The sequence below is a fragment of the Carcharodon carcharias genome, chromosome 14 (assembly GCF_017639515.1).
Source record: "Carcharodon carcharias isolate sCarCar2 chromosome 14, sCarCar2.pri, whole genome shotgun sequence".
NCBI classification, from domain to species: domain Eukaryota; kingdom Metazoa; phylum Chordata; class Chondrichthyes; order Lamniformes; family Lamnidae; genus Carcharodon; species Carcharodon carcharias.
Window position 1 is genome coordinate 28,100,507 of NC_054480.1, and position 14,282 is coordinate 28,114,788.

Sequence of the window (14,282 nt, forward strand, 5' to 3'; positions counted from 1 at the left end):
CTGAAGAATTTGCAACCATCTTCATCCAGAAGTGCCGAGTGGATAATTCATCTTGGCCTACTCCTGAGCCCCCGAGGCCTACACCATGTGGACTGCAACAGTTTAAGGCAGCAGCTCACACCACCTTCTCAAGGACAGTTAGGAATAGGTGACCAAAGCTGGGCATACCAGTGATGCTCACATCCCACGAACACATAATAAAAAAAAATTGAGGGGAGAAAACGTGCAGGGTTACAGGGAAAGAACAGGGAATTGAATCTAATCGGATTGTTCCACCAAAGATCTGTCAGGTAAAATGGGTGAATGATCTCCTTCTGTTACACAAGTCGAAACAGTAGGGGTGGCTATCATGCATAATTGCTTCGAAAACCAAGCTTTACCATGGTTTCGTAGAACAGCTCTTTTGGAAGATCAGTTCTCACATTACGATTATTAAATAAACAGAATAATGAAATGGAAATCTGTTTACATATTGACTTTTCTGAGACAAACCTTTAATTATTTGGAAAAGTAGAAGTTAATCTTTTTAAATTTCCGTGTTTATGTTGTCACAATGGCACTGAAAGCCATTTGGTATTTAACTTTAAGAATTCTACAATTCTACAGCAGAGTTGTGACTCAGAGTGGTAATTACCTTTGCATGATGCAAGTCGACACCGTACATAGACAGCTTCTTAGCATTTTCCAAAAAGTTCATTTCCGCTTCTCCTGGTGTCATGCCCCTATAGTAATCAATGATGCACAAAGAGCTTATTGTCCTCTTTATTACAATGACTGAAAACAAACATCAGATAATTAACAGAACAGAATTTAACAAGATTTCAGACTTGAAATGATAGCTGTTCCTTGCCAGATATTTCACTGCGTGGGTGCAGTCGCTACCGCATCACTATAATCCCTTTTAATAACAAATATCTCCACTAATTATTTATAACGGGACTTAATTTGATTACAATTATTTTCAATGATACAATTATGATGGCTAAAACCACCTTGAAGTAAATCTTAATTACCAGGTGGCCAACCGGCAGTGTGAACTGGCTAGGCAGCTGCTCATATCAGTGGAAAACTCATTTTGATGGTCAGGCCTCACTACCATGCCTCTGCAGGCACCAAAGTTGGCACAAAATTGGTCAACCCAGAAGATGACCCAGCCTGCAGCAAAATACATCCAGAGGCACAAGTCCAGGTGGTAGCAGTACACACAATGTGTTGCCCAGTGTAACTGCCCTGCTCCTCGAATCCACAACAATAATTTTAAACTGAACATTTCTTCTTCAGATGTTCATCTGACTGTAATCAGCCATAGTCTGTGAGGGACCATTGGCATCTCTCTCTAACTAGAGAGAGAGACAAGTCGTTATAGCTTGAAGAGCACCACTCTGTAGCAAGCATGGCTGACCAGAAATCTCTCCCACTCCTACTGCCTGCCATGAGTGAGTTGGAAGGTTGAAAATCAAACCTTTTGGTCATGGCATGAATGTTCCTTCCATGGCCAACAAGTCCTGGAGTATGAATTGAATCCCAACAGCTGCTAGCTCAGAGGCAGGGTCGCTACCTACTGAGCCATAAAACCTTCCTCTCTTCAGATATGCCCTTGTGCATATCTGGACAGTCTTCAAAGTTCATACTCATTTTCTCCAAAATAGCAATCCAGATCTCACGTATGTTATAGGACTCCAATTTGCATATTAAAAGGGCCTGTTTTCTGAAGCAGACAAATGCTCAATGAGCAGGCTCCTTGTAGGGTGGCAAAAAACTGGATGTAGAGCAGGTATGGGACAGTAAATATTCCACTGTGATTTACAAGGTGCTACCACCCTGTGCAGCTTGTGACAATATCCCTCCTTTGTTTCGCTGCTGAGGTTTTATTCAAGTGAAAGGCTTCACCAAAATTCAAATGATAAACCAACGTTGGTTAGTAAATATGTGCTTCCTTTAGATAAGATAGGGCACAGGCTCAACACACAACGTACAAAGAAACTAACACTGACAATTATTTTGCTTTCTTCATGCAGAAGTCAAAGAGGGTAGTTTTCATTTTGGGCACAGGAAAAAAACTGCTGGTTACATCCCACACAATTTTCCTTCTGCTGTAACAAGTAACCAATCACCCCACCAGTTTTGTACCACACCCAAAGTGAAAATTACCCGTCTATTTCTGAAGCAGAGTCCTATTTTTTTCAAATATGCAAAATCAAAAAAGAGCTGGTGTCTCACCCACTGCTCTTTAGTTGATTGATAGCAGAGAATTTAATGTTGTCGAGCATTAGTTTAGTACTCACTAATTACCATCGCCATAGGAACATAGGAGCAAGAGCCTTTCAGCCCCTTGAGCTTTCACCACCATTCAACTACATAACGGCTGATTGTCTAACTCAATGCCATTTTCCTGTGCTGTCCCTATGTCCCTTGGGCCAGAATTTTACATTTTGCATGCGGGCGGGCACCCGACATGCCGGAATGTAAAATGACACGTGATAATTTGTTCGGCGAGCACGCATTGGAGTCGGCTGCACGCCCAATAATTGAAAGGCCTATTAAGACCATCAACAAGGTAATTACGCTGAATTTTACGCTGCCCATCCAACCTTACGGTTGGTGGGCAGGCGAAAAGGCCTTTACGTTTTTTAGGAAACCTCATCCACGAGCGGGTTGAGGTTTCCTGAAGCTCTTACAAATTAAATTAAAAAACTTTCATTTGAAATTAAAAATATGTCCCAACATGAGGGGACATTTTTCATTGAATTTTTATTGCATTTATTAATTTTTTCAAAAAGTATTTCAATCTCCTTGAAGCAGCTCCATGCCTGAACTGTGTGCCAGGCCCGCTCTCCCTCCTCTTCCCGCCCACACAGGTAGCGCTCAGCACTCCCGCTCACGATCCATGCAGGGCGGGCCTTAATTGGCTCCCCCTGATCACCCCCACCCGCTCCCACCGAGCCCACCCGACACCTTGATGTCATAAGTTTCTAGAAATCTATCGATTTCTGTCTTGAATATATTTAGTGACTAATCTTCCACAGCCCTCTAGGGTAGAGAATTCCAAAGACTCACTACCCACCTCCGAGTGAAGAAAATCTTCCTCATCTCAATCCTAAATGGCCTGCCCCTTATTCTGACACTGTGTTCCCTGGTTCTAGACCCCGCAACCAGGGGAAACATCCTTTTTGCGTCTACCCTATCTAGCCCTTTAACAATTTTTAAAGTTTTGTAGAAAAAAAACTTATGCCTCTTTTAGGAAGAAAAACGTGTGGGCAATTTTCATATGAGATGAAGGAGTAATCAAGATTCCTCCAAGTCAAAGGCAACAATTAACATTCAAGCTTTTTGCATTTTTAAACTTTGTACCTTCCTCAACTTGGCCGAGCCTCTCAGAAACTGGCAGTTATTTCTGCATGGATAGGTCAAGAGAGGTAATGCGACAAATAACACCAGGAGAAACATTAAAGAAACAGGAACTCTGGAGCAAAGACAAAGCCAAAATATTTGAAAGCATCAGTAACTCATGATAATCTGAGTTGTAAAGTCAAGTCTAAAAACAGGTTTCAGTATTTATTCTAAAACAGCAAACTTAAGGTAGACACTGCTTTTTAGAAGGACATCCAACATCAATATCCAAAACTTTAAACTCTGTCATGGGATGCTAGCCTCTGAATGTTTAATGTCCTGGAATGGATTGTTGCCTTCCAAATCTGTGCCTAGCCTTTTTTTAAACTACCGCACATTTGAATCTCTCCATTAAGGTTTTTTGCCCTGCCACAGCACCAAAACAGCAATAGCCAAATCCTATGTGATTATAACCATGGTGCATTATTCTTTCTCACTGTAATCTTTGATGTGATCGACCATATCATCCTCCTTGGACATTTCTCCTCCGTTATTCAGATCAGTTGGAGTGCTCTCCCTGGGTTTCACTCTTCCCAATCAGCTTGTAGCCAAAGCATCTCCAGAAATGGCATCCAAACTTCCCCAAGGATCCATATTTTTTCCTCATCTACATGCTGCCCATGACAATATTACCTGCATACCTGAATTCAGCTTCGACATGCATGTTGATGACACCTACGTCTACTTCACCACCACCTCTCAATTTCTCCATTGTGCTGATTGACTACACATCTTGGATATAAGAACATAAGAAATAGGAACAGGAGTAGACCATTCGGCCCCTCAAGCTTGCTCCGCCATTCAACAAGATCATGGCTAATCTTCTTGTGTTTTGATTTCCACATTCCCATCTAACTCCAATAACGTTTTGATTCCCTTGCCTAGGAAGAAACTATCTACCTTTGTCTTAAAAAAAATTCAATGACCCCACCTCTACCACTTTCTGAGGCAGAGAGTTCCAAAGTCACACAACAATTTTATCCAGTTAAACATTGGCAAGGCACCGGCTCTGGTCCCCATCACAAACTGTGCCCTTCGATTCCACCTTTTCCCTCGGCCACTTTCTCAGGCTCAACCAAACCATTTGTAAGCTCAACATCTTACTGACCCTGAGGACAGCTGACCTTCTGACCCTACATATATTCCATCACAAAGACATCACCACTTTCCACCTCAACAACACTACCCTTCTTCTCTGCCCTGAGCTCAGTTCAGCTGCTGTCATGTCATTGTCAGCTACATACTTGACTAATTCAATGCTCTTTTACCGCTGTCCCATCTTCCAGCATTTGTAAACTTCAACAAACCCAAAATTGGCTGCTGAATTCTATCCCACGTCACATCCTGATTACTTACCACGCGCCTGCTTACTGGCCCACACTAACTCTTAATTCCTCAAGTGTCTCCCATTTAAAAGTTACATCTTCATCTTTTAAGTCCACCTAGTTGTACCCTCCCCTACTTCTATTTTTTTTTCCACACAAGTTAGAGTAATTTCAGACAAACTCACTAAGCATTGGGTGTGCTGGTGTCCCACAGAATGATTTCCAGAAGGTGATATGAGTTCAGTGGTCTGAGTGACAAAGAGCTCACATTATATCAGTAGCATTTGGACACTGGGTCTTCTTACATGAATCCCCACAAAGTGGGCTGGCTTTTCATCATCAAGTTGGATAGTGGGAATCAGGAAAATTTCTTGCTTGGCCCACCCACCTCAGAGAATGTGCCTGCAAAGGCAGGATCTTCATTGCTGAGGGGGGGCAGATGTGGGCTGCAGTCATGCCAGCCAACCCAGGAAAGAGGTTAGAGGCAGCCACAGGGGCTGCCAGGTACGGAGGTGGATTGTTTAAAAGGCCTACCTCAGTGCTGTGGGAAATTTGTCCCAGTTAAGATAACAACATAAAGGCCCTCATTCCTCACACACGCACACACACTCCCCATGCCCCATCCATGCCAGACCCTGCCCCCTGTCCATCCCCTCATGCCACTTATGCCAAGCTACAGCCCACCACCCACCACCATATCCTGTCACGACCCTTCACCCACCCCTCATGCCCCTATGCCAAGCTATGGCACTTCCATTCCCACTTAGCAATTGTATAGAACCAATGAACCCTTTCGTGACAATAGGATGTGTTAAAAAAAAGCTTTTAAAAAGTAATTAATTCATTACTTTCAACTATGTTAAAAAATCCTTTTAGTACAGGTCAATAGAAGAAGTATCAAACATCTAGATCCTTTAAAGTTTCAATAACAAAAACTGTTGGCATTTGAAACCTCTGAACCTTCCACAAATAAACATTGTGCAATTGATAGCAGAGACCGGAGAGCCAGAGCTGTCAATCAAGCAATGTTTTCTCTGGGACTCGGCTGTTTCATCAGAGTAATGGATTTCTGGGCTCTCAGCCAAGCCTTGGGGACATGGATGGAGGGCCACAGCCTGGCAAAGGGGGCATGAGGAGGACCTTTTGAACTCAACTTTTAAAAGATCCCCTCATGCAGGCTATGGTTCACAACACCTCTCAAGTGCCTTGAACCTCAACTCTTTAAAAATCTGGTCCAATTCCATGAAAATTGCAGAAGTAGGATATGCCCAGCTCCACAACGCAGCTGGCCAGGTTGGGTGCGGGCTGTACCAGCCTGTATACTTAAAAGGCACTCCTAAAAATCACACAGCCTGGGAATCCTGCAATTGGGACCTGCCTGCCATTTTTAAAGGTCTCCCGAGTCATCTTGGCTTGGTGAAAATCCAAATCAACGGGTGGAATTTTAATTTCATGACGGGGTTTCAGATAATAGGCCTGAAATCCAGACAACCCCACCTCGACCATTTGCAGAATGTGGAACGACATTTTATGGGAATCAGGCAACTAGTTGGCTGCCGTTTGGGCAGGCACACATTCCTCCCCCCACCCCTCCCCAGTGCCCACCCACCCACTTGGAGGGCCAGCAGCTCAGCAGAGTCACCACATGCAGTGGTCACTGCTGGGACTGCACCTGGAAGAAGAGGATGCCACCCTCCCAACCAGATTATTGGGGTCTGGGGGACCTGTGGCCAATTAGGCTGGCCCCAGCAGGTTGGCGCTGTTGCCCCATGGTAGTCATTGCTGGGGGCCACTCTATGGACCAAACAGTAGCCGAATAGGAGGGTTCAGCCCCCACAAACCCCCACCAGGAGGCTGCCAGTGTTTACCTGGAGATCTCCCCACACGGCAGAAGGGACAATGTGCCACCAGTAAAATGCTAGTGGCAGCAGGAACAGACCCTTAATGAACCACTTATGGCTCAATTGACCTTCTGGGAGTGAGCCATCCTCCACTTTTCCCACTGCTGACAGGGAAGTGACAGGCGGATCCATGTTGTGCTTCCTTTGCCATTTTACAGTCCCCCTGCCTCCCAGAGGGCTGGAAAAATTCTGCCAAATGAGTTCAAATTTTCAGCTTGAAGTGAGACTTAGCTGATTAAAAGAACAGAAAGAGAATTTGATCAGGAAGCAACCCACTAATGCTGATTTTGCAAACTGTCTACCAACCAATTGAAAATACACTTTGAAGCCTGGAAGGAGGCTGCACATGCAGCAGCTTAGTGGAGGAGAGAGACTATTTAAAGTGGGTGATGCACAGAATAGGTTAGATAGAAGAGACATTAGATAAATCAAAAATTCTAAAGCAGCTGAGATGCATTTGAATGAAATAGAAAGTATCTTACCTGTAAGTCTTATGCAGTTCTACCACCCTTTCCTCGAGTTCTTTTGTCTGATTTGGTGCAAAGCGAATTTCACTGACATAATCAGGTCCATATTCCTCAGGATCATAATCTCCCAGTTCTGCCTGAACAGTGTACGAACCCAATAGAGCATGTGTAACAAAAGAGCAAGGCAGCCGCCCAGAAATAATATCATCTCTCAGCTGCAGACATAGGTAATACCTGCAGTAGAACAGAGCCAATAAAACAATCACCGCATGAGACAATTGTACATCAAATACTAGGTTGCAACAAGTCTGTTCCAGTGCAATGAATTTCACCAGGCTAGAAACAAGGCATTGTTTCTGTATTGATAAACACAGTGCCACCAAGACAACTGGTTTGCACAATGGCTTCAACATTAACCCATCACTTCTGGGACTTGGATTCAAACTCAGTCCGGACTGAAGGTATTATAGATCATCCCTTCTCCTAGCACTAAGGGCCGAGTGAGCACAGATATTTGTTATTAATTGGATACTAATGGTTTGTTTAGGTGAGATAAATGCCACACTATGGCAGTGGGTGGGGGAGGGGGTGGAGTACAATGGGGTTCTACTGAGATCCGGGCTGAGATACATTATTGGGGCAGGATGAAGGGAGCTTTACTTTTCATACAGTTCTACTGCACCTGACCCAGGAGTGCTCAATTCCAAGATTGGGTTTTCAAGTGAAAAATGTTCTATTTCTCAGCATCAACATCTCTTAATTTTCTGTGCACAAAAATGGCTCAGCATCTTAACAACAAGTTTATAAAATGGAAATCGCACAGAAATATATTGCCAAATGTTTTGCCACAAGATGGCTGATGAAAATTTTATGTTAACAACTCTAGCTCTTTGTGGAGTATTTCTTAATAAAGAAATTATCCATTCAGGCAGAAAATGTATGTTTAAAACATTTCTTTCTATTTGTACCTAATAATGTGTTTAACTCTTTCACAGAATTGTATTGCAATTCTCTGTCAAAACAAAGCAGTTTTAGCAAGTTCAGGGGAGGATGGGGGGAAATCCCAGTCGCTCAAGCGGTTAAACATTTGCCTGCAAAGTATATGGTCAAGGGTTCATTTTTCAATGTTGCTTTACAGAGATTCATGCTTGGCTCAGCTGGGTGGATTTTTAAACTTCTCCAATCCACTATTAGATACAGAAACATACAAAAGTGAGAAGCCCTGCCTCTGGAAAGGAGGAAGGCTGAGATGAATGGTGACTGTTCAGCTATGATGCTTCATTGCACCTCGAGCAGCCTTATCACACAGCAAGCATTCAAAAGTCAATTGCACACACTGCCTTGCCCTCTTGGCTATAGGAGTGTGTTTGTTAAGAAAACACCAATAAAGAATAGTTTCCAGTCTCTGCATTTCTCTAATTATACCCAAATTGAAATGGTAACATAATCTGAGCGGCCCTCATTGCACTTCAAGCATTTAATACAGGTTTCTCTAATAAATGAACTGTGATTAAGCCCATGTGCCACATGATGTGTGAAAGGAAAGCTGGCATCTTTAAAAGGCATCAGTCAAGGCTCTCCCTCTACAGTGAGTCAGTTTTATAGGATTGGTACTCCTGCATCTGGTTGTATTCCAAACCCATTGCTTGAACAAAATATTATCAGCCTACTTTTTTTCTACATTTACACGGTAAATTACATTTACATGGTAAATCACAACATAGACAGAATTAAAAAAATACAGGTCACGGCAAAGCTGAACACACATCAATCACGCCAACATCAATACATGAAGCAGACATGCTTCGAGTAGGTGAACTTGACTTCAGGGTACATTCTTAGCCTTTCTTCCACATCACAAAGAGCCTTCAGAGCTGTACAACAGACTTCGTGAAAGTAAATACTTCCTAATTGTAATACTTGCCATGGAGTAATCCTTTCAGTTATTAAAAACAAAATATTTATTTTTTTAAATGGCAGATATCATTTGATGGAGCAAAATCTGCATCCTTAAAATGCAAGAAATGTGTTCAAAGGAGGATCAAACTTATATATAAATATATTCAGGAATGCTTGAATGTGTATTTATGAATTGACAATTGCTAAAGCTCACCTTGTTATATCTTCAGAGAGCTGGGTTGGATCTGGGGGATAGAACTTCACTGTGTATGCAAAATGCCAAGGGCCACCTATAGAGAAAGGAAGGCCAACAACAGAAAGGAAGCATCAAGGATAATTCAAGAGGTTTTGTTCATAGACTTAACTGTGACTACACTGTGAAAAGAAAGGCCAAATCTGTCTTTCCATCCTTTGAATGGACAGCCGGATGTAGAGCTAGTAAAAAGCTGATGCATTTTCAAACTTAAAAATTATTTTCACTCACAGAAAAATTTTTAAACATAAAAACACGATTAATGAACAAACTTGATGTTACACTGCAGCTATCCCAATCCGGCAGGTACCTTAGACGCAACAATAAAAATAAGAGAACATTTCCTAGCATACAATATGAAAAGGTAGTTAAAATTGATCCCTGACTTCTTGGCCCCATCAGACATATGACAGGTCAGGGAGCAGGATGGCCCAGAGACTTGCAGTACATTTCACTTTGATGTGCTGGATCAGTAGATGTGGAGAAGATCCAAAACTCTGGATCTCTGCACATTTTGAAAATGTACGACTTCTGTTATGAGCACAGGGCTGCCAAGTCAGTTCATGTTTTAATGAAGACTGTGATCTATAATGGGGAGTGCTGTTCTCTCAAACCAGTTCTATTATGGAAATGTTATAATCTGCAAGTGGCTAATGATTTTCATTCTAGTGCGCTACTGTAAAATATTCATAATTGAATAACTGTATTTATTATTCTGCTATTTCTCCATCTACGTTTAGTAAAATAGGATACTATTCTATAAAATAAGAGTAGAAAGTAACCCAATTTTATTTAAGGCTTTTCTTTAAGATATCCTGCAGGGAAGAAAATAAAATTAATTAATTTATGGTTAAATTCAACTAATTTATGGTCAATTATTTCAGGGCACTTTATAATCAGATTTTGTAACTTAAATTAGCAAACTGAATTACATGGTAATGGGTGATGAAATATATTCAGTGGATCATTAAGACAAATTAAAGTTTTAAAAGTACAAGATAAAAGGGATTTAAAATAGAACTTTGTTGAGAAAGTAAATTCAATTGTAAAGATTACAAACAAACCGTGCCTGTCTGCATACCGTTTAAATTTGCACCAGTTTTCAGGTACTACGACACTTAATTTTCCTTTCCACAATAATTGTTAAAACAAATGTTGAACAGGCTATGTTAATTTCCTAAGAATAGCCTCCTTCTCTGCTGTAAATTCTTCCATGTTTCTAAGTTTGGGTTTCAGATTGAATTTGTGTAACAGTCCAATGAGCATCAGAATCCCATATGATATACGATGGGACAGAATTTTACTAATAAGAGAAAGATAATCTCAGGGCTGTCATTTAATCTTGCAAATGATGTTTTTTTAAATAACTCTGTGCAGATAAATTTGTTTTAGACTGTCTCAGATATGGTATGGCCTGCAGCATGATCTCTAAATCAATTCTACTTCAGCTCTCCTTGAACTATTATACATATTGTGCGCCAAGTGCAACTGCCTGCACAGAAAACAAGGGCACAGATATTGCAAACAGCTTTATTATGTGCATCAGGTCTGCCTGTGCTCTTTAAAAATAAAGAAAACTAACCTAGCAGCCAATCTCGTTTAAAAATATTATATACTTTCTAAATAGGAAGCAATTAACCAAGATTGACTCTCGTGTACTTCACAAAAACAGTCCCAGTACAGAAAGTACTCAAATAGTTTTTTTAAAAACCAAATTGACTTTAAACAATTTGAGTCTTGCCTGACAAAAGAATAATAGAGTTTTCGCTTTGCATGTGAGGATAAATAAACCCCTTATGACCACTGTGAAAATGCAAAACAAAAATCACAACACTTGATGTACAGAAGTGGCAAGAAATTGTCAATGAAGTGTACACATGAAGTGACAACAGAAGTAAAATTATCATAAGAAAGATGACAGCGTCAAACCTGAAGGACAACAAATCTCTTGAAGAGAATAATAATTTTAAATAAAAGCGACAGTTATAGACATAGCAAAAAGAGAGATGATGTAAAAGTCAACTTTGCTGTATGTGAGAACAATCAGGCATCAAACTCAGTTCTGTGCACATGGCCAAAAGCTGATGAAACACCATAAATATTGAATTAATTGGCTCAGTACAGCTTCCTAAGTAAATGGATAGTAGAAAAGCTCATTTCCAAGAAGCAAACATAGAAGACTCACTTCGGATTTGTTTCTTTATATCTTTTGATGGGTCCAGCCAATTCTGAAAATATAAAAACCATTATCAAAAAGACAGCATGAAAACTTTCATGCACTCAAGCTTCCAAAGATTGAAGAGATTATTATCTATGGCGCACATGCAATTCCAGCTGTTAATAACACCTAAAGTTGTCATACTGCCATTTGTAAAGTTTGTAAGGAAATATATAAATATTGCCCTTAAATTTAATTGTCATTGACAAGTAGCCGCCTCAGTGTATTGTCAAAATGGATCTATTTAGGATGTAAAATGGAGTCAGTTATGAGGAGGGCAAGAGTTATCTTTTCTGTGCTATCAGGAAATAGGAAAACCTGAACTCAAATTATTTTGCCAAAACATGAGGAAGACAGCACAGATATGCCTGACGCTAATAAAAGTCACAGGTTCTGTGATAATTTCATGGAGTTATATTCTGAGGGCAAAGCTTTAAAATGAAGAAACTGTGGCACTGTGAAACATATTATAGCAGCATTAGAAGCAAGCGCTTTTCAAATACAAAACAGGTATTTGAAAATGCAGTTTTCAGGATTAAAAATGTCACTCTAGCTCTGTTTGTTCAATTGCTACATCGGTACTTCTCATGAAAATAGCAATGCAGATATTTTCCTGGTTGGAGACCAAAAGTATATATGGCTATAAATGAAATGACATTCTAAAGCCTTCACGATAGTGTGAAATATACATTTATCAATAGGTATTAGTTATCACTTCTTTTAAGCAGACCTACTTTCGGTCTTGATTCTCTAACCTATATGGATTGCATCGATTAGTCCTATGGGTAATTACACACAAATCCTGTTGGTTGCTGTGGTTGTCATGAAGTTTTGCATTGTTTTTTATGCCATTATAAATGGTATACACAGAATATTACTGTTCCCATGCACTGTGCCACATATTCTATGTGAGTTTGTACTAGCAATTCTCCAAATAGTGTCAGTTGTGTCATTGACAGAGGTACCTAGAGGAGCTCAAGTATTTCTTTAAGTGAAGAGGAAATTAAATTGAAGGGAACTTGACCTCACACCTCAAGGAAACACTGGCAGAAGTAGAGAAGAAATTATTTACTCTAGACATTCAGGTGATTTTTTTTAAATGAAGGAATCATAGGCCTGTTGGTAAAGACTGAGAGCCTCTCGGTTACAGAAATGGCTGCAGAGGCCTGCATCCTGATTCCCAGCCGCCAAATGCAGCACCTACCATTTTCGCAGGGGTGGTGGAGGTGAGGGGAAACTGGGGACAGGCTCCAAATTGTACATCCATGGTTCACGGAGACAGCTGCCCATACGAAACAGCGGCCGCCTCCAGTAATGTTCGATTTTTGTCAGCTCGGAATGGCAAATATGACCACCAGAATTTTTACCTCATCGGGCGCCTGGCCCAAAGGGTGCGCAATGAAGCCGGGTGAGCGTCCTGACGTCATTGCGCACTCGCGTTTTACTTCACTTGGTGGGTGTGTGCGGGAGTCGGCAGCGCACCCGCCGACAATTAACAGGCTTATTAAGGCCATTAAAGTCCTAACTGAATGTTAATTTTCGTTGCCTGTCCAACCTTACGGTTGGCGGGTAGGCATTTTTTAGCAAACCTCATCCACGGGCAGGATGAGGTTTCCAACAGCTATCAAAAATAAAATAAAACTTTTAATTTTTCATTAACAATATGTCCCTGCTCATGTGACAGAGTCACATCAGGGGACATGATTTTTTAACATTTTAAGAATCTTTATTTTTCATTTTCAAAACGCTTCATCTCCCCGAGGCAGCTCTGTGCCTCAGGGAGCTTTTTCTGCGCTCACCCACACGCAAACACAAAGTTCCCTGCTCAACCTCTCTACCACCCCCTACCCTCACCACACAGGCAGCACTGAGCACTGCACCATGCATTTCACGCTGGGCACATCTTGACTGGCCCACCAGCGTGAAATCTTGGTTGGTTCCGATCACGGGCGGCAGTTGGCTTTCCAACCGCTCCCGCTCGACCACACCCGCCCCCACCAAGCCCGTCCGACAAGGGAAAAACCCTTGCCGATGTGTGCAGGTTAGACCTGGTAGGAGCAGGTCTAAACTTTGCGGAGTTGCTTGGATAGGTAGGGGTACCCTTTCGATGGATAAGGTATCCTTTTAGATACGATCCCAGGAAACCATTGGGGGCAAGTCAGGTTCCCCTTTGGGATCTATAAAAGCCGGCATAAAAAGTTCATGAACTCATAGGAACTGTCAAAAAGAAATGTCAAGCTGTCAAGGCATTAAACACCTGCTTTCAAATATTTAGGGGGAAAAAAACTGTCTGCGGTGTGGAAAAAAAAAATCAGTGCTTACTATTTCACTCTGTCTGTTGGCATAAGCCTGAGGGTTATTACTGAATTAGGGCTGCAAGACTGATTTCACAACTTTCCATTATCAAAGTAGGGTGCCTCTCAGTTCACAGTTTGATTGACATCTCCAGGTGGTTATGGACTCTTTGAAGTGAAGCTATGAATTCCAATGTTTATTTTTATAAAGGATTAAAGGAAGCTAAATGTGGTGAATAGGTTTTTAATCAATGAGAGTTTTTTGAAATAGTGAATTCATCAATAGATGCTTAATAGCTTTATTTTATCTCATTTCAGCATGGGTCACAAGGTCTGCCCATGGTGGGTACTGGGGTGAGTTGGCATTGCAGGTATAAGGGCAAAGGCTGGTAGTTGGAGGGAGGGGTATATAGGTTGGCATAGAGTGCAAGAAAGGCTATGAAGGGGTGGGTAGAGGGGCATGAGGTGGCATTGGAAGTGTGTGGGAGATGACGGAGGTGAGGGATGTTTTATTGGTTTTTAAATACTTCAACAC

At 41.4% G+C, this 14,282-nt stretch overlaps 1 protein-coding gene across 12 annotated transcripts in view; it reads right to left on the reverse strand.

The window, feature by feature from the left end:
- Positions 1–14,282, reverse strand: part of LOC121286861 (band 4.1-like protein 1) — a 278,934-nt gene that overhangs the window by 67,137 nt on the left and 197,515 nt on the right. For all 12 annotated transcript variants that reach the window (XM_041204025.1, XM_041204027.1, XM_041204020.1 and 9 more), the window contains 4 exons: positions 11,421–11,463; positions 9,197–9,272; positions 7,099–7,317; positions 635–722 (listed from right to left, as the gene is read on the reverse strand). In XM_041204025.1, coding sequence (XP_041059959.1) covers positions 635–722; positions 7,099–7,317; positions 9,197–9,272; positions 11,421–11,463 — 426 coding nt within the window. The remainder of the gene's footprint in view (positions 1–634; positions 723–7,098; positions 7,318–9,196; positions 9,273–11,420; positions 11,464–14,282) is intronic.